Here is a 19948-nt window from a genome sequence, read left to right as displayed (position 1 = left end):
CCACAAGGCTGTGGCTTACTGGGTAAAATTTCCAGCATCTGTCTCTGGTGACTCCATGTCTTCTCTCTGACTCCCTCCCTTCTTTCTGCCAACATTCAGTCCAGTTTCCCCCACCTAACCTAAGTTCTGCCCTATCAACTGGCCAAGGCAGTTTCTTTATTCATTAACCAATAAAAGCAACACACAGATAGAAGGACCTCCCACACCACCAGTAAATTCAAGGCTATTCCATAATACTCTTCTCTCAGATTCAGTATATCTGGCCTTATGTTGGGGTACTTGGTCCATTTGTAGCTGAGTTTTGTGCAGAGTAAAAGGCACGAATGTATTTTATTTCTTCTACATGCAGTCTTCCAACGTGACCAGAACATTTGTTGACGAGGCAATTTTTTTTTCAGTGTACATTTTTGGCTTGTTTGTAAAAAGAACAAGTATCTGCAAGTGTGTTGATTTGTGTCTGGTTCTTCAATTGGATTCCACTGTTCAACATGTCTGAGTTTTTTTATTGTTTTTATTGAGCTATACATTTTTCTCTTCTCCTCTCCCTTCTTCCCTCTCCCCTTCTACCCTCTCCTGTGCTCCCCCCAGCATGCTCCTAATTTACTCAGGAAATCTTGTCTTTTTCGCCTTCCTATGCAGATCCATGTATATCTCTCTTTGGGTCCTCTTAGTTGCCTAGGTTGTCTGGGGTTGTGGACTGTAGATTTTTTTTTCTTTGCTTTATGTCTAAAAGCCACTTATAAGTAAGTACATATTCTATTTGTCTTTCTGGGTGTGGGTTACCTCATTCAATATAGTTTCTTCTAGATTCATCCATTTGCACGTTAATTTCAAGATGTCTTTTTTTTTATCACTGTGTAGTACTCCATTGTGTAAATGTACCACATTATCTTTATCTATTCTTCACGTGAGGGGCATTTATGTTGTTTCCAGGTTCTGGCTATTACAAGTAATGCTGCTAGGAACATAGTTGAGCACATGTCCTTGTGATATGATTGAGCATCCTTTGAGTATATACCCAACAGCAGTATGGCTGAAACTTGTCTTGAAATAAACCAACTCCCCTCCCACCCCCCCAAAAAAGGAAGGAAGCAAGCAAGCAAACAAACAAGCATAGATGGTAGATGACTCCAAGGAAGCAGTGTCTTTCAGATACAACAGGGCTGATACACATACATATGAATTTGCAGACTGTGACAACATGCAGAAACCTGCACAAATTCAAACCAGACAAAATCTGAGCACTGAGAAGGAGAAAGCAGAAACAAAATCCTACCTCTAATCAAGAAGGTGTTTGCAATTGATACCTACTAAAAAAGGGGAAATCGGTTTTTCCAATGGAATGTCACTAGGTGTATCAACCACACGCCAGGGCCCAATGCCCAGAAGTAGATGCCAAACATAAGAGACCCTTATTTATTCATTTACTTGCTTGCTTATTTATTTATTTATTTATTTGTTTATTTATTTATTTATTTATTTATTTATTTATTTATTAGTTTCTTGAGACAGGGTTTCTCTGTGTAACTGCTGGGGTTGTCATGAACTCGCTTTGTAGACCAGGCTAGCCTTGAACTCACAGAGATCCTCCTTTCTCTGACTACCCAGAGCTGGGATTAAAAATGTGTTCCACCACTGCCTGGGTTTTTGTGTGTGCGTTTTAAAAGTATTTTTTTTTTTTTTGGTCTCATTGGGTTTTTGGTTTTGTTTTGATTTGATTTTCATTTTGGTGGGCTGGTTATTTGGTCAGTGGGGGGAGAGAAAGAAAGATCATGAAGTTAGGTAGTTAAGGAGAATCTGAGAGGAGTTGGAGAATAGAAAAAAAATGACCAAAATATTCTATATGAAAAAAATAATTAACTTTAAAAGGCAACAACTAGTTGGGTATGGTGACACACACCTCTAATCCCAGCACTTGGGTGACCAAGGCAAGTGGATCTCTGTGAGTTCAAGTCCAATCTGATCTACATAGTGAGTTCTGAGATAGCCAATGTTACACAGTAAAACCCTGTCTCAGACAAACAAACAGAAAACAAAATAGTCGACTACTGACTAATAAGACAAGAGTACGGAACAGGTAGATAATCATGCTGCGAGCATCATAAGCAGAATCATTCAGTCAAGAATCAATAGCAAAACAAGAGGAGCATGAGTGACAAGCAACAGGACACATATCTAGACTTAAAATACCTTCCTATGGAATACTCAGTAGCTGCAACTGAAAAAATACCCTGCAATTATATATTGCAAAAACATAACAATCTAACAAATGAACACAAGCAGTAATGGGCAAATAGATTTCCTATGCATCTAAATGTGTAGCCTTGGACACCACTGGAAGGAACATACTTAGGAAGGATTTCTTTTCTTTTTTTTTTTCTTTGACTTTAAATAATTGGCCTTCTTTCTTTCCTTCCTCTTCTTCTTTTTATTTTTAAAATAATCTCACTTTTTATTTTTAAAATAATGTAGCTCAGGGTATCTCCAAATTCTCAATTCTTTTGCTTTGGACTTCTTAACACTAAGATTATAGGCAAATACCGCTGAATGTAGTTTTACTTAAGTACTACAGCATTCTGTTGATGTACAATCTGATCTTAATGAGATATACCAGGAAACATAAAATAAGAAACATTCTATTAAAATGGATATGGAAAGATTATTATTTAAAAATTTCTACATTATTAGACAGGGACTGAGCAAACATTCAAGATGAAGAGGGAAAAGAGAAATAAAACTTAAACAAAATATATGTAGTTATGTGCTGGACCTGCCCTGAAAGAAAACAGTGGAATGGGTAGTGAAGAATATTATTACAGTAATTGAAGTGATGTCCAGTTGAAGGTGGGGCAGGAGAATCACTTCAGCCCAGTGGTTCAGGTCCAGCCTAGGGTAGGTACCAAAGAAATCAAAGGAAAGATGTATAAATATAGAATTTTCTCTCAAATGATTTGGGGTGAAGGGGAGGGAATGACTCTCTCTCTCTCTCTCTCTCTCTCTCTCTCTCTCTGTCTCTCTCTCTCTCTCTCTCTCTCTCTCTGTCTCTCTCTCTCTCTGTCTCTCTCTCTCTCTCTCTGTGTGTGTGTGTGTGTGTGTGAGAGAGAGAGAGAGAGAGAGAGAGAAAGAAAGAAAGAGAGAGAGAGAGAGAGATATTGTACAAAAAGGAAGAAGGAAAAAGCAGGAAGAAAGAAGAGAGATGAAGAGAAAGGGAAAAGATATTAGATAATATACCAATGAGACAAATTTATCTATTTAACACTAAATAAATATGGGTAAAGGACATCTGAATGTTAATGAGTAATGTCAGCAACTTCTCTTTAAGTATAAAACAATGTACAAACAAAAAATGAGACATATGTGTCTACGAATTTCTAGACATATTTCTAAAATATCTCCAATGATGTCTTAATATACTACCTTTCTGTCAGCAAATCTGAGGGCTGAATGCATGTGAAAGAGAAGGGAGAAGCCAAATTATCATTTAGTTTCCTTTAGACAACTCAAGGGATTCATTAAGAATATGGACATAGTGGTCTGTAGAGATGGCTCAATGGTTAAGAGCACTGGCTGTTCTTCCAGAGAACCCAGCACTCACATGGCAGCTCATAACTGTTGATAATTCCAGTTCCAGGGGATCTGACAAATTTACACCAATGCACATAAAGTAGTTTGGTTTTTTTTTTAAAAAAAAAAAGTCAATGAAGGCATCTTTAAACATTTTTTAAATGGACATAAAGAATACTGCATTCTCTGAATTAGTTTAAGGTCTAAACACCATCATTAAAATGAAAGGTAAACTAAGAATATAGTGTGGTATATGAATTACAGAACAGTCTGGCAGGTTTTTGACTGAAATGATCAAAACAAGAATTTGATCAGTCTTTTACAGTGCAATTTCCATCACTATAAAGACACTTTCTGGGATAAGAGGAACTACAGGCACAGACTTATAAATTATGCCATCTCATCAGCAATGTAACTTCCCGAATTTAAACAGAAGTGATATTCTGATGGTCATTAAATATTTCAAAGCAAATATTTCTTAGTTTGATCCCGCTACCTAAAGCCTTGAAATGTCAATATGGCTTCCCACAAAGACATGACAAAGAAAAATATGATGAAATGCAGATAACTTATATTTGTTGTAGGAATGCAGACAATAAGTATTTTGTTCTACAGGAACTTTTGACTTTCCGCTATAAAAGAATAATAATGTAAGTTTGCTTCATGATAGGAAACTTGTCTCCTTCATATTGAAAATCCAGATATTGTACCCAGAAAATTTAGATTTTTAAGAAATATATTGTGACTGCGAGTACTGATTTGTGAGGCCATTTCTAAAAGCATCTTTTCCTCTCACTGGGGATACTTTTCTACATAAACAAAAAGTGTAGTAACTAACATAAATTGGCTCACCAGCAAAAACCAGGCTCTGTGAAGTTTCTGTATTATCAAATAAGAACCAAAACACCAGGAGAGAGAGCACGAGCAAGGAACTCAGGACCGCGAGGGGGGCACCCACACACTGAGACAATGGGGATGTCCTATTGGGAACTCACCAAGGCCAGCTGGCCTGGGTCTGAAAAAGCCTGGGTTAAAACCGGTCTCGCTGAACATAGCAGACAATGAGGACTACTGAGACTCCAAGAACAATGGCAATGGGTTTTTGATCCTACTGCACCTATTGGTTTTGTGGGAGCCTAGTCACCTTACTAGACATGGATGGAGGTGGGGGGTCCTTGGACTTCCCACAGGGCAGGGAACCCTGATTGCTCTTTGGGCTGACGAGGGAGGGGGACTTGATTGGGGGAGGGGGAGGGAAAGGGGAGGCGGCGGTGGGGAAGAGACAGAAATCTTTAAATAAATTAAAAAAAAAAAAGAATACAAGCAAAACAAAACAAAACAAACCAGCAAGTTACTTACCAGCACAGCACCAAGGAAACCCCTACATTTTTATGACTCCCTTTACAGGACTTGGTTTTATAAGACTCTATCTTCTACCAATTCAAAGAAACCAATTTGAACACCAAAGCAGAAGTTACTGGTGTGTGTCAGGAAGCACTAAGCGGATGGAACTTTTTATGGCAACTAGGGTGGAGGTTATACAGACTGATATCTAGCCCCCACCCTCGAATGCCAGTGGTTTTTAAAACAGGGCAGAAATGTCACTTTGATGGCTCACACTCAGAATATGACCCCTGCTTTACCTCATAAAGTTCCATAAATTGCCCAACACTTTGTCATATATATTTCTGCTTAAATTAGAGGAATTAGTGTAGTTTCCTGAAACTAGGAACTTAATCACTACTCTTATAAAGGAGGGACTGTAAATGTTTCCCGAGTTTGCACGTGGATTTCAGAGAGTAACAATGATGTGAAACACTGTGATAACTACCGTTGTGTCCTGTGAAAGATCCCCTGAAGACAGACATGCAGAAGAACAATAACAGTTTACCACCAAAGAAACCAATTCATAGACACAATAATTCAAATACGGTCACTATTTTAGTGAGGACAGTTGACCTGCCAACTTCTATTTTATTGTTCCTTCTCCAACATTAAACATACATTATCATCAAGCTTTTTAGAGAGCACGAAATTTTCAATTTTAACAAAAACAAATATGAAACTTCAAAGATTCTGCAATGCCATCTGTCCCCATCCTTGGATAGGGTAGTTCCTTTACCTGGAGATTGATCTCTGCCTCGTAGAAGGTTAGGCATGAGCAGTAATGTCGATCTGAGTCGATATCCGTTAGGACCACCACAAAGAATGTTGGCTGTTTCCGCTCTCTGGACAGATGCCATCCTCCTGGCTGACAAAACTTAAAAAAAAAAAAAAAAAAGAGGGGATCATATTTTAAAACGAAAACAAAAATAACATTTTAATATATAAAAATATTAAACATAACATTGTCATTAAAGCTATATAATTGAGGGGCTATGGAAATGGTTCACAGGGTAAACAGTGCTTGTTTCATACACACGAGGACCGGAGCTTGAGCCCTAGTTCTCATATAAAAGAGCTAAGGGTGATCATGTGCCTGACATCTCAACATTAGAAAGGGGACAGGAGGAGGATCCTAGGAGTTCCCTGATCAGCCAGACTAACCAACTGGTTAGTCTCATTCAGTGAGAGACTGTGATTAAAAAAAAAAAAAAAGCTAGAAATCAATAAAGGTACATGCTGTTGACCTCTGGCTTTCATAATGCAGGTATGCATGTGCATATATACACATGTATCACACACACAAATTTATCTATTTGATATGGTATGCTACACCAGCTAATATAAAAGAAATTCATGTACAGCTTCATAGCTTTGAAAACATTCATCAAATTTTCCCATAGAACCCATTCTGAGATGCCAATCTACTTTTGGCACATGTAGTAACATAGCACCAAAATAAGAAACTCTTCCTCCAAATATTAGAATAAATCATAGTACAAGGTGGAGAGGAAGTGCAACAAGGGAGATTGTTTGCGAGGAGGAAGGCAACCAGCAAGAGGAGTGCAAAGGAAAGAGAAATGACAGTAAGGGACGAATAAAGATAAACTGAAAGGATGGGTGTGTGTGAAACATCACTTCCTTGTATGCTAACCAATAATTTTTAAAGTCAATGAGGGATTGCAGAGATGGCTCCGTGACTGAGTGCTTGCTGTTTAACCAGACCACCAAAATTCAGACCCTAGCACCCTTGTAACAAGTCAAGTATGGTTCCCATGTTCCTGTAACCCCAGCACTGCTAAAAGGAGAGGTAAGAGGAATTACTGAGGCTTGCTAGCAAAAAACACAGGTTCCAGATTCAGGAAAAGACCGTGCCTCAAAGGAATATTACAAAGAATGATAGAGGGGTATATTCCACACCCTCCTCTAGTCTCTGCACCCACCACAACTTACATGTTCACGCGTACAAGTGCACACATACACCTTAATGTATATATCACACACATTAAAAACAATAAAATGGATTCATTAAAAATCATTGTAAATTCTAACATGTGAGCAAATTATATGAATAATACTCTTTTGTAGTTCTTACAATTGATGAGCACATAGAACACTGAGCCAAAAAAAAAAATCCTGAGAATCTCAGTTTTATGGCAAATGGATGTTAGCATGTTACTAACCTTAGCTTCTACTACAGAGTAGGAGAAAGGTATACCTGTGGGACAACCAGGAAGTTTATTCAGATTATAACAAGCTCAGAAGTGTCTTTCAAAATTCAGTTACTCACTTTCAATTTTTGATATATTATTAGATATTTTATTCTTTGATGGTTTCATAAATATATATGCTGAATTTTAGTCACGTTCATACATATAAACATTACTCTCTCCCTCTAAAATCCTCCTAACAGCCTCATCTTCTGACTCAGAAACGGACCTGAGGTGCTGGCATTGATTGACAATAATAAAGTTGCACATTTCCTATCACCAGGTCTACTGTTACCACTTGTCGGACTCCTGTGACATAAAGCAAATCATATATTCTCATGGCGTATACTACATGTCCATCTGGAGATCGTTGGGTCTGGAAAAGCTGCATAACCCAAGAGAAATGCTATTGTTTTCACTGAATTTTAAATGAAACTGAGGTTTCAAAAGGGCAAAACTATATTTTAGTTCTAACTTTATCAAATAAAACTTTTCACTTATAAAACTGAAGTTACCTGTCATAGAAGAGTTCACAAATAATAAAATACCCTCTTAGAGCAAATGACCTATTAGGTAAGTGCTTGGATATTTTTTACTACCTGAAACTAGAAAAAGCATATGTATCCAGTTTTCTCAATTTTTTATGCATACAAAGAATATAAAAATTTAACAGAATGACAAGGTTCATAGTTTATTTGAACTAAACTGAATGATCGTTCAAAGATCTTTGGGTAATGGTCACACTTAGCATCTCTGGTAAGAAGCCTTCATCCACATCTGTAAAACCATACTTTACTGACCTGTAGTAATAGAGGGGTGTATGCCATCATTAAACTCAAACATTTAATTTGCCCCCTTTTAAAAGTCTACAAGAGGCTAGAGAGATGGCTCAGCAGTTATGAGCACTGTTTGCTCTTCCAGAGGACCTGGGTTTAATTCCCAGCAACCACATGGCAGCTAACAGTCTGTAACTGCAAGATCTGATACCCTCACACAGACATATAAGCAGACAAAACACCAATGGAAATAAAATAAAAATAAATAATTTTTTAAAACGAAATGAAAAAGCTGGGCAGTGTTGGTGCATGTCTTTAAGTCCAGTACTTGGTAAGTGGATCTCTGTGAGTTTGAGGCCAGTCTGGTCTATAAGAGTAAGTTCCAGGACAGCCAAAACTACACAGAGAAATCTATCTCAAAAAAAAACCAAAAACAAAACAAAGCAAAATAGGAAACATTCAAAGCGATACGATTGTAAGACTTCCTTAACAGCCCCATTTCCCTAGTTTACAACAGGAATGGTGGGATTAAAGGCACTAACCTCAAAATTTGGGAAAATTCCAAGGATCGTTTTTCAATCGGGTAAGTATTTCTTAATAACTGTATTTAATGTAACCAGAGTTAAGAAAACAACGGCATTTAATGGTTAGCTTGGTCAGATAGCTTTACTAAGCTTTTCACTACAAGTTTGCCAATAGTTACCTATACACTGGTTAGATGTGAGATCCCATATTGCAAATATAAAATTAGAACACACACAGGAATTATCTCAAAGTATGTATTAGAAAATAACATCAGACTCAAACTTTACAGGAAAATATGAATCTATATTCTCTCATGAAACACATGAGTATGAAAATATCCAGTTAATAAAGTTTATACAACTAAGTGTATAAAAACTGATGTTTCAAAACATGAAAACAAACAGCTTTAAGCTATGATTACAAATGCACATTTACTATATCACAGAAAAGCAGTAACAAGATTTCCCTTAGGATCTAGATTTGAAAAACAATAATGCTAATTGGCTTAGTCATTTCAATTCTTCACAAAGCCTGCTGATGAACTAATAAACAAGAAGAGAGTAGACATTACAACTCTTAAACCTAGGCTCCAGTCACATTTCTGACAGGAATGTGAGAGAATATTTAGACAGCTGGGAACAGGATAGTCACTAAAAGACAATGAAAAGAATGATAAGCATTAAACAAATACAAGAAATTCAGGGTTTATGTTCCCTAGTGTCTTTACTGGCAAACAGGAGAAACAATTGCTATCACAGGTGCAAACTTAAAATGCTTAAAACTGACAGACAACATTGAGACTTATGTTTTAGCACCTTCAAATAACTGAGAAAGCATACGTGTCTAGAACTACATTACCAATGAACATACCACATAAACTGACAAAAAACACTACTTTTGTCACAGATATACACAGGTCTTACCATCTCCTTTCTGACTTGACCTCACCACTTCACACAAATCAGACTCATGAATATGTTATAATACATCTGGGAATACCTAAGCAGGAGATTCCTTATTAATCTAAAGTTTCTTTAAGACCTTGGCATAGCTGGGCAACTGGTACTCAAGGGTGCAAGTTGGGAGTGCTCAGTGGTCAGTACCCCGGGATTCTGCATGATGCATTACAAACACTAACTCTGTTCCATTACCCAAACATTAGAGTAGATCATGTTCAGTAAAACAGTTCAACTCTCTACAAACTAAAGTATAAATACAGAAGCCCTCATATTTGTAAAACCACTCACTATGCATAAAAAAGGACATGAAGATGGGAGTAGGATATTACAGGGAGCTCCAGAGGGAGTGGGGTAGTCACTTTGGTGCCATAATATGCATGTATGTAAATTAAAGCCAATCTTTTTTGCTGATTTTCATTTTGTTTAAAGCTTATAAACAATTAAATTATTAATGTGATAATTTAATGGTGGCTAATGTATTAAAGAGCTATTAAAATAAGGAGTTGAAAACATAGATTTCATATATGCAAAATCACTGTCTAATCATACCTCATAAACCTAAGTTTACAATGAAATTAAGGCTATGGGGATGCTAAGGTCATAGGGCCAGTTTGTGATAGCATAGGAGCTAGCAGTCAACTCTACAGTCTTCAGGAACTGTATCCTTTTACTGATGGATTACTATAAATCCTTTAGAGACATCATTTTATGATCATATAAATTCATATCAGGAAGTAAACATTGCAACATTCCACATTTGTAGCCGCTCATCTTTGGCAGAGTATATGCATGTGTTCTCGTTCTCTCTCTCAGGAGACCTGTCACATACACAGCTATCAACCCCCTTTTTCTTTACTTTCAGTAACATGTACATGTTCCTGTGTACTTCTCAGTATTTATCAGACAAAGCCTTGCTCTAGAGCTCATCTGATGTCTAACTTACAACCCTCCCATACTGAGATTACAAGCATGTACCACTGAGCTCAGCAACACAACTATTTTTAATAACCATAATGCTGATGCAAGTATACATATTTAACCCACTCCCTATTGTTATTTAGGTTTACCTTTTTATTATAACTAATTCTAAAATACATACTGTATTAGAAATCTTTGTAGATATTTCTCAATATTATCTAACACAATATGTATAATCAAGCACAGAAACGTTAATTACTCTTGAGTTTCTTTTATAAGGTTGTGCAACTCCAAGAATATCTTTGTTTTGTGGCACATTCTTTTTTTTTTTGCACTGAATGTCAATTTTATTTATTTATTTATTTATTTATTTATTTATTAAAGATTTCTGTCTCTTCCCGACCGCCGCCTCCCATTTTCCTCCAATTATAGGAGTGGCGGGGCTGCGTCCCCAGCACCCCGGCCGCCTGCTAGCTCATGCCCGAAATAACAACACACAAACTGTATTCATTTAAAGACTGCTTGGCCCATTTCTATCTAGCCTCTTCTAGGCTAATTCTCGCACCTGGACTAGCCCATTTCTAATAATGTGTGTAAGCACCCCAAGGTATTCTTACCGGGAAGATTCTAGCCTACGTCCATCCTGGGTCTGAGCTTCATCGCGTGTGTCTCTGAGAGCAGAGCTATCTCGCGTCTGTCTGAGGAGTCTTACCTCACTTCCTCTTCCTCCTGTTTACTCCTCCCACCTATGTTTTAACCTATCAGGGCAAGCAGTTTCTTTATTTAATTAACCAATGAAATCAACAGATTGATATATGACACTCCCACATCACTCCCCCTCCCCCAATCAAGTCCCCCTCCCTCGTCAGCCCAAAGAGCAATCAGGGTTCCCTGCCCTGTGGGAAGTCCAAGGACCACCCACCTCCATCCAGGTCTAGTAAGGTGAGCATCCAAACTGCCTAGGCTCCCACAAAGCCAATACGTGCAGGAGGATCAAAACCCATTGCCATTGTTCTTGAGTTCTCAGTAGTTTGTGGCACATTTCTAATGAAAATTTTACAAGTGGTTTTTCTTAAAAAGAACTATTATTATAGGGCTAAAGAGATGGTTCAGTGATAAGAGCTTTACTGCTCTTTAAGAAGACCTAGGTTTAAAACGTTAATGAGATTTTGGAAAGCAGAATACATTTGACACCAGAAAGTCCTAGAAAATACTGGTCTATAATTAGGAATACCATTAAATATGAAAGAAAACGCAAAGCAAATGAGCAGAAAAAAAGGGGCACTTTCTATAAAAAAAACTTTATGGACTTCTGGGTAAATCTTGATGCTCCCATTTATAGAAATATGTAGGAAAATGTATTGTTCATTAAATTAATTAAATATTACCAAATTAATCAGGTTCAAATAGTACAATGACATTTATCTACTATTTAAAGTCACAATTTTTCAACATATGACCACATAAAAATATTGAATTATGGGTTTTTAGTCTTATTTTTTGAGGCAGAGTTTTTCTGTGTATCCCAGCTGTCCTGGAACTCACTCTGTAGACCAGGCTGATTGTGAACTCACAAAGATCTGTCTGCCTCTGTGTCCTGAGTACTGGGCATAATGGATTAGTTTTGATTTTTAACATGGAGTTATTTTGCATATCTTACATAAACTCTGTAAGATAGAGACTTCTTAAAACTGTAGTCACTCAGAACAAAATTTTATAGTTTCAATGACTCAAAGAATCATAATAGCATCAAGACTTTGTATATTTTAAGAGAAAATTAAAATTCTAAAAAATTACATTTTACACTCTTTTAGGAACAACAAATTTCACTCCTTGAAATGATACCCTTTAAAGAATCAGAAACACATATACATAATGTCTTAGAAAAGAACTTTTAATAAAAATTTAAAATTAACAATAGTCATATAAATTCCTTGGTTTTTGAGGAAATGTAAATTTTTCTTGTTTAAACAGAGGAAATAAGGTGCATCCTATTTTAATACTTCTTCCTTTCTGGTAAACTATAAACACTGGAATTTTATTCATTTCCTGGATAACAAACAGAAAGTATGCTATCACTTGGGGCTTTTCCACTCATAATTCCATTACCATATTCTCAAACAAAAATTATCAGTATAATATTGGCAACTGACTCCTTCACAAGGAGCCATAATATGATCTAAGAGCTACATATATACATACATACACAATATGGTCTAAGGGCTACACATGTAGCAGCAGCTTAGTGGCAAAGTATTTTCCCAAAATATGCAAGGTCATAGGTTCCATCCACAGCGCCACTTAAGAAATAAAAAAGGTCTAAGCAACTGTGACAACACATGGTATGCAGTCATTCACAAGTCTTTATTCAGTTGCAGCTTACAAGAGTGCCTCCCATAACAAGTGCTCATAAAGATCCCCTTAAGAAAAATAAGGTAGGCTTAATAAATATTTACATGTATTTCCTATATTTCTCATTAAGAGGAATTAAAATTATTTGAAATATTTTAACATTTAAGTGAAAGTACTAAATTTATTAATTGAAAATTTAAAAAATACTCTCTTTTACAAGAAAAAAAATCAGAGAAAAACTATAAATTAAGATACATTTAAAGCTCCCAGGCGGCAGAGGCAAGATCTTGAATTCCAGGCCAGCCTGGTCTACAAAGCGAGCTCCAGGACAGCCAGGGCTGCAAAGAGAAACCCACTATTTTAAGAACTAAAACAAAACAAAAAAGAGGAAGAAAAAAATAGTTAAAAGGCTCATCTTCCAAATGCATATATCCTCACTGTTTTGATGATAATTCAAATAAACCACTGTAGAAAGACAGTAAATGAGTAATATTCACAGACTTCCACAAATAGGTATGTGAAGATTAAATGTTTGGTAATCTTAATGATCTCTTATCTGTTAGGTATGATAATGACATTGTGGTTGGGTTCCCCCCATCCCTTTTTTTAAGTACTTTGTGTTTCAGAAAGACATACTGATACTGAAGAGATGGTTCATTGGGTAAGAGCACTTGCTGCTACGGCACAGGAATTGGGTTCAATTCCCAGCTCCCATATAGCGTGGCCCACAGTGTTCTATAACTCCAGTCCCAAGAGCTTTGATACCCTTCTTGGACACAAGAAATATACATGGTGCAGACACATCAAAGCAAAATACACATAAAACAAAATAATAAAATGAATTTCCAATTAATTTAAATTTTAAAAAGAACATAGACTAAAACATCAAAGAACAGTGACTCCTGTTTTTGATTTGTGGGTTGTTTGCTTTTTTGTGTGGCTTTGTTTTAAATGGAAGATTGAACCTAGGACATCACACATGCTGCACAAGTGCTCTACCACGGAACTATCAATCTAGTCTCTTCACAGAATGAAACTCCCTTACTGTAAACATTACGGCAGCTTACCAGATATATTAACGAGTTCATAAAGAAGGCTAAATGTGATTATCTCATGGCTTTTGCCACAAAGCAGGTAAGATGTAGGTCCTGATTTGACCCCTAATTTAGACTATTGCTTGGGTGAAATTTCCTGTTTTCTCTGAACCTGTTTCTCTTGAACACAAAGTATCTCTCATTTCACAATCAGGATTAAATAATATGCATGTCAATGATTAGTACAGTGGCTAGTGCTGAAGTAGTAATAGAGCTGACCAAACTGCAGCAATGATATTCAAGTTTACAGGTAATCAGTATCACTTTCACAGTTTTCGATATTACATTAAAGAACAGGAGGGAGTTGACAAATGGAATCTATGAAACTTGGAGGAACCAGTTGAATGGGAGAGGGAACAGAGGGACCATTTGTCAAAGGATGATTCAGAGAGAGAGAGAGAGAGAGAGAGAGAGAGAGAGAGAGAGAGAGAGAGAGAGAGAATGTAAGTGATGGTGACTCTCATGCTAAAAGCAACTGATTTAGTTACTCTATTGAGAAACTATTATATGCCACCTGCAGTCTTCAGAACTGAAAACACAATTAAGACAAATGAAGTGTTTCCTTTTCACTTCACTGTCTGGTATTTCTGGAGATTTCAATGAAACATGGTTATTAACTTAAATATAAAAATAATTCAAGAAAACATGTGGACTTAAAAATATATAAATAGTATCTTTCTATTCTGTGGACTCAGGCAAGGGTTTATAAATGGTCACATCTCTTAGCCTCTGTTCTCTCCTTGGTACCTGATAAAGAATTCACTCAGATACAAAGTGCATAAACTCGGAAAACACCTCCATCAAATTATCCTTCATACACCAAAGAGCAAATAAAATAAATTTCCAAGTACAATTCAAGCCACAGATGAGATTTCAGAGTAAAACTGAATTAAGTGTTGCTGCAAATGCAGATTGGTTGGAGCACTACACAATAGATGTTACTTCAAAACACAGGACACTGGAGAACCTGTGATTTGGAAATGACTCAAAACACACAGCTAAAAAGAACTAATGAAATATGATTCGAGAAGTTCAGATTTGTTAGTTTTAGTTCTCATGAGCTTCATAACAATGTTTGGTATGAAATGTTAACACAGTTTTTGATAAGACCTGTCTAAACAAGATGGGTTTTATTTACCAAAACAGAAACAATGTTTTAGCTTGATTTGGGCAGTCAGATAACTTTAGAAGCTATCATCTGTCAGTCACCAGAATGTTTACTGCTTGTTTACTTAATGCAGTCCTTCTGAGAAAGGCATTTGCAGAATACTTGCTGCCCACTAAATATTATTGTTAGAAGCAACAACCAGAGATGGCTATCTAGTTAAGCTGTTTGTCTTCATCCCTTGAAAAAAAATGAGAGAGAGAGAGAGAGAACAAACAGAACAAAATGTTCTAATCCAAAAGCTCAGTCTGAATGTATCTGGAAGATAGCAAATGGGCGTTTCTTTGGAACTTCAGAGGTAACAACATTTGAAACACAGCCTGGGATAAGACACTTTTCCATGTTGCATTATTAAAATAAACCATATAAGGAAGAAACTTCCCTTGAAACAGCAACTTCAAAATCAGTTGTTCACAGATGAGAAAGAGACTGACTGCCACAATACAGGCATGTCTCAAGCCAAACATCAGAACCAAGAGAAACCAAGATTTAATACAAAGCCAATGAAAAAGAAAATAAAACCAAGTAGTTTCCAATTCCATTCACTCACTGCCATGTAACTATACACTTAAATAGTAAATTTTATGTTGTGCACATTTAAACACACACAGTGAAAGAAGAGTCAGTGGGCCCAAACCACTTATCAACAAGGGAATACACAATATTATTTAAAAATAAAAAATAAAACTATAAGAGATGAAGTCAGGTATGGTGGCACACAACTGTAATCCCAGCACTAAGAGAAAAGGGAGAAGGAGGTTAGCCAAAAGCTCGAGGACAGCCTATTCTATACAATAATTTGTAGGCTAACCAAAGTGAGACAAATTTCAAAAAAGGAAGAAAAAAAGACAAAGAAAAGGCACTTTAAACCATTAAAATTAGTATAATAAAATGGTCAAAAGACAATTCCCTCTTACCTAAACCCTGGGAATTAGGCAGATATGCTAAACCAAATCTAACTTCTCCTCTTAAATTTTCAGATCTAAAGTGTTGACTACAATTTTGACGCATCAAAAATGAAATGACATTTCAAAATAATTATTGTAAAAACATCAGCACAATGAAGGAATGATATAAATACTAAATCTTTTAATGTAATCCATTATAAAAACAAATTGAAAGATGAAAAGGCACATGATCATCTATCGCCTTTGATGCAGAAAAGACTTTTGACAAAATCCAATACCATTTCATGATAAAAGTCTTGGAGAGATTAGGGATACAAGGGGTAATATACCTGAACATAATAAATGCAGTTTGCAGCAAGCTCATAGTCAACTTCAACTTAAATAGAGAAAAACTCAAAGTAATAAATAATTCCAGTAAAATCAGGAAGAAGAGAAGGTTGTCCACTCTCTCCACACCCATTAAAAATACAGAACTTGAAGTCTTAGCTATAACAATAAGACATCTGAAAGAGATCAGGGGAAGACAAACTAAAAAGGAAGGCGTCAAAGTATCTTTATTTGCAGATGATATGATAATATGTGTAAGTGACCCTAAAAACTCCACCAGGGAACTCTCTAGAGGTGATGATAAACTCAGCAAAGTAGCTAGATGCAAAATTAACTCACAAAAATCAGTAGCCCTCCTATATACAAATGACAAACAAAATGAGGAAAAAAATCAGAAAAACAAGTATTTCACAATAAAATATTTGATTGTGTAACACTAAACAAGCAAGTAAAAGACTTTCATGATAAAAACTTATCAACATCGAAGAGAGAAACTGAAGAGTTCCTTCCACCTCCCCTTCCATCCTGGTCCACCCTCTTTCTGTCTCTCCTTAAAAACAGGCATCTAAGGGACAATAATGAAATAAAGTTAAAATACAGTAAGACAAAAAAGTCAGAATAGATTAAAACAAACAAAAGGAAAAGAGGCCAAGAAAAAGCACATAAAACAAATACAAAACCAGGCAGTGGTGGTACACACCTTTAATTCCAGTACTCAGGAGGCAGAGGCAGGCGGATTTCCATGAGTTCTACAAAGCAAGTTCTATGACAGGCTTCAAAGCCAGACAGAGAAACCCTGTTTTGAAAAAAAACTAAAAACTAAAAACCAAAACAAAACAAAAACAGACACAGATAAAGAAGCACACTCACTTGCACACTTGGGATTACTATAATACAAAACCAGGCAGGTGTTTGCCACTACAAACAGGTATGTGGTGGAGAAATGGGAGAGAAGAAGAAACCAAGTGGTTTGTAACTGGAGAGAGAACTGAAGATGAGAAGGCAGTGAGGAACAAGCTGATATGGGTGGCCTACACACCACCTAGGGCCATATGATGTCCAGGCCTTTGCTCCCACTGAGAGTCATGACTGGGTCCATGCTACAGTAGCAGGGGTCTGTGTTGATGTCCATGGTCATGCTGCCATCAAAGACCATAGGAATGCCTGTGGGTCAGGCTGACACCAAGACCAAGCTAACCTGAGTGACCTGCCCTGCCATCCAAGGCCATGGTGATGTCCAGCCCAAGCTGCCGCCAAAAGCCATGTGTGTGTTGGTGGCAGCTGGGGTCAGTGTTAATGTGCATGGTCTGTGTTGTCAGTGAGGACAATGATAAAGGAGGCCTTGGCGATCTGGGCACCAGAGTACTGGTCCCACTCCTCACCACCTCAGCTCAACAACTGCCCTCTCAACCCTGGCTGGCACCAATGGTGTGAGCACAGGAAAACTGGCCCTGACCCTCACCTGAGAGAGGCAGTGCCAGTGGAAGCCCAGACTGACATCTCAGCTACTTTCCAAGCCTGAATCCAGGACTTTGAGTTGGCATATCCCAACATCTACCCCATCTATGACTTGCTGCAAGATGTGAAGAGACTGGTCCTGTGGAACCATAGTCGCATGATCTCCATGACTTGAGACAACAGCAGGATATCCAAAATAAGTTTCAGTGAGGGTACAGTATTGATGATGTACCAAAACTCTTGAACCAGACTAACAACTCGTTGCAATGAACATTTGTAAGTAAAGCTGTTTGGGCAAAAAGGTACACTGCACAATATACTGCAGTTCCCAAGGTCACTACAACAAAGGAACATGTGATGGAGAGGCAGGAAATGTTTTGTTTTGAATTTAGGAGTAGAGGATAGAGAGTAGACGTGGAGGGACTGGAAAATGAGTGGGACTGGGAAACATGATGTGAAATTCCCAAAGAATCAATAAAAGGAGCTATGTTTTTAAAAAACAAACAAAAAAACAAATACCCCACAAAATGGGCCACATACATGCACACACGCACGCGCACACACACACACGGGACCTGCAGTATTATAAAATGAAGTAAAATTTTATTAAATTATTTTAAAAAGAGAGAGGAGTCGGGGGGAGCTCTGACATGACATTATGAGACAAGGCACCTCCAAAGATGCCACTGAGTTCATTTTCTCTTGGCCACAGAATATAGGATATGAGGCCAGCTCTTAAAGGTAGTTTGTTTCCCCTGTGAGAGTCACCTGGAGGAAATTAAATGTTCATTTGCAAGTGGTCATCAATTTGAGATAGCTTCTGGGTTAGAGATGTGGAAATGTGCCCACTTCTCCTTTCAGCTCCAGGACCTCATCTGCTGCAGACCCGTGCAGGCCCTGTGCATGCTGGCTCAGTCTGTGAGTTCATGTGTGCACCTACCATGTTGATCTAGAGGGTCTTGCTTTCCTGGTGTTCTCTAACCTCTGGGCTCTGCAAGGGGTGCCCTGAGTCCTAGGGGAGGGATCTGATGGAAACATTCCAGTTAGGGCTGAGTGATCAAGATCTCTCACTCTCTGCAGAATGTCTGGCTGTAGGTCTCTGTATTTGTTCCCATCTGCAGCAACAGGAAGCTTCTCTGATGATGGCTAAGTAAGATTCTGACCTATGAATATAGCAGAATGTCTTAAGAGTCATTTTATTGCTACTTTAAAAAAAATTTAGGATCTTGGCGAACAATGAGGGCTGATGAGAAGCCAAGGACAATGGCACGGGGTTTTGATCCTACTTCATGTTCCGGCTTGGTGGGAGCCTAGCCAGTTTGGATGTTCACCTTCCTAGACATGGACGGAGGGGGGAGGACCATGGACTTTCCACAGGGCAGGGAACCCTGACTGCTTTTGGATTGGAGAGGGAGGGGGAGAGGAGTGGGGGGAGGGGGAAAGGAGTTGGTGGAGAGGGAGAAGGATGGGAGGAGGGGGAGGGAAATGGGAGGCTGGGAGGAGGCGGAAACTTTTTTTTTCTCCTTTTCTCAATAAAAAATAAACAAATAAATAAATAAATAAAATTTTAGGACAGTAGTATTTGGCTTTACCCTAAGTCCCTGAGCTATCTAGTCTCAGGTTCTTGGCCACCCAAGCAGTATCAGGTAGCAAGCTTTCAATTGCTGATGATACCCAGTTTTAATCATTGGTGGCCAGGTAGGATGCAGGGTGCTACTTCAATTTTCTTATATCTGTTGAGACTTCCTTGATACCTGAGTATGTGGTCAATTCTGAAGAAAATTCCATGAACTGCTGAGAAGATATATTCTTTTGTATTTAGATAAAATGTTCTGCAAATATCTGTGATGTCCATAATTTACCTGAAAGTATTACTGAATATTCCTTTAAAATTAAAATGGCACAATTGGCAGCTTTCTGTGGTTTGTCTTGGAAATAGGGTCTCATATAAAGCCACAGCTGTTTTAAAACTGGTATTTTCCCTTCCTCAGCCTTTCACGTATGTGCCACCAAGCTGAATTCTTGTTATTTTTAATACTGTGAAATCACGATGCACCATAGAAGAAAAAGTAAATACTATAAATTGTTATCACGCACAAGTTTCAAATTACAAGCAGTAGGGAATACACACACAAATTAAGAAAACTCTTGCCAGGCGCTGGTGGCACACACCTTTAATTCCAGCACTCAGGAGACAGAGGTAGGCGGATCTCTGTGAGTTTGAAGCCAGCCTGAACTACAGAGGTCCAGGAGAGTCAGAGCTACAAAGAGAAACCCTGTCCCCCCAAAAAAAAAAACAAACCAAAACA

At 37.7% G+C, this 19948-nt stretch overlaps 1 protein-coding gene across 4 annotated transcripts in view; it reads right to left on the bottom strand.

Moving 5' to 3' along the window:
- The window catches only part of Sbf2 (SET binding factor 2), a 371745-nt gene that overhangs the window by 210467 nt on the left and 141330 nt on the right, over window positions 1-19948 (bottom strand). For all 4 annotated transcript variants that reach the window (XM_050163377.1, XM_050163379.1, XM_050163381.1 and 1 more), the window contains exon 3: window positions 5687-5824. In XM_050163377.1, coding sequence (XP_050019334.1) covers window positions 5687-5824 — 138 coding nt within the window. The remainder of the gene's footprint in view (window positions 1-5686; window positions 5825-19948) is intronic.

The sequence above is a fragment of the Alexandromys fortis genome, unplaced genomic scaffold, assembly GCF_014885135.2.
Source record: "Alexandromys fortis isolate MF-2015 unplaced genomic scaffold, M_Fortis_MF-2015_v1.1 scaffold_129, whole genome shotgun sequence".
In the NCBI taxonomy this organism is placed as follows: domain Eukaryota; kingdom Metazoa; phylum Chordata; class Mammalia; order Rodentia; family Cricetidae; genus Alexandromys; species Alexandromys fortis.
Note: the sequence above shows the minus strand (reverse complement) of the source record. Positions and strands in the feature narration are given on the sequence as shown.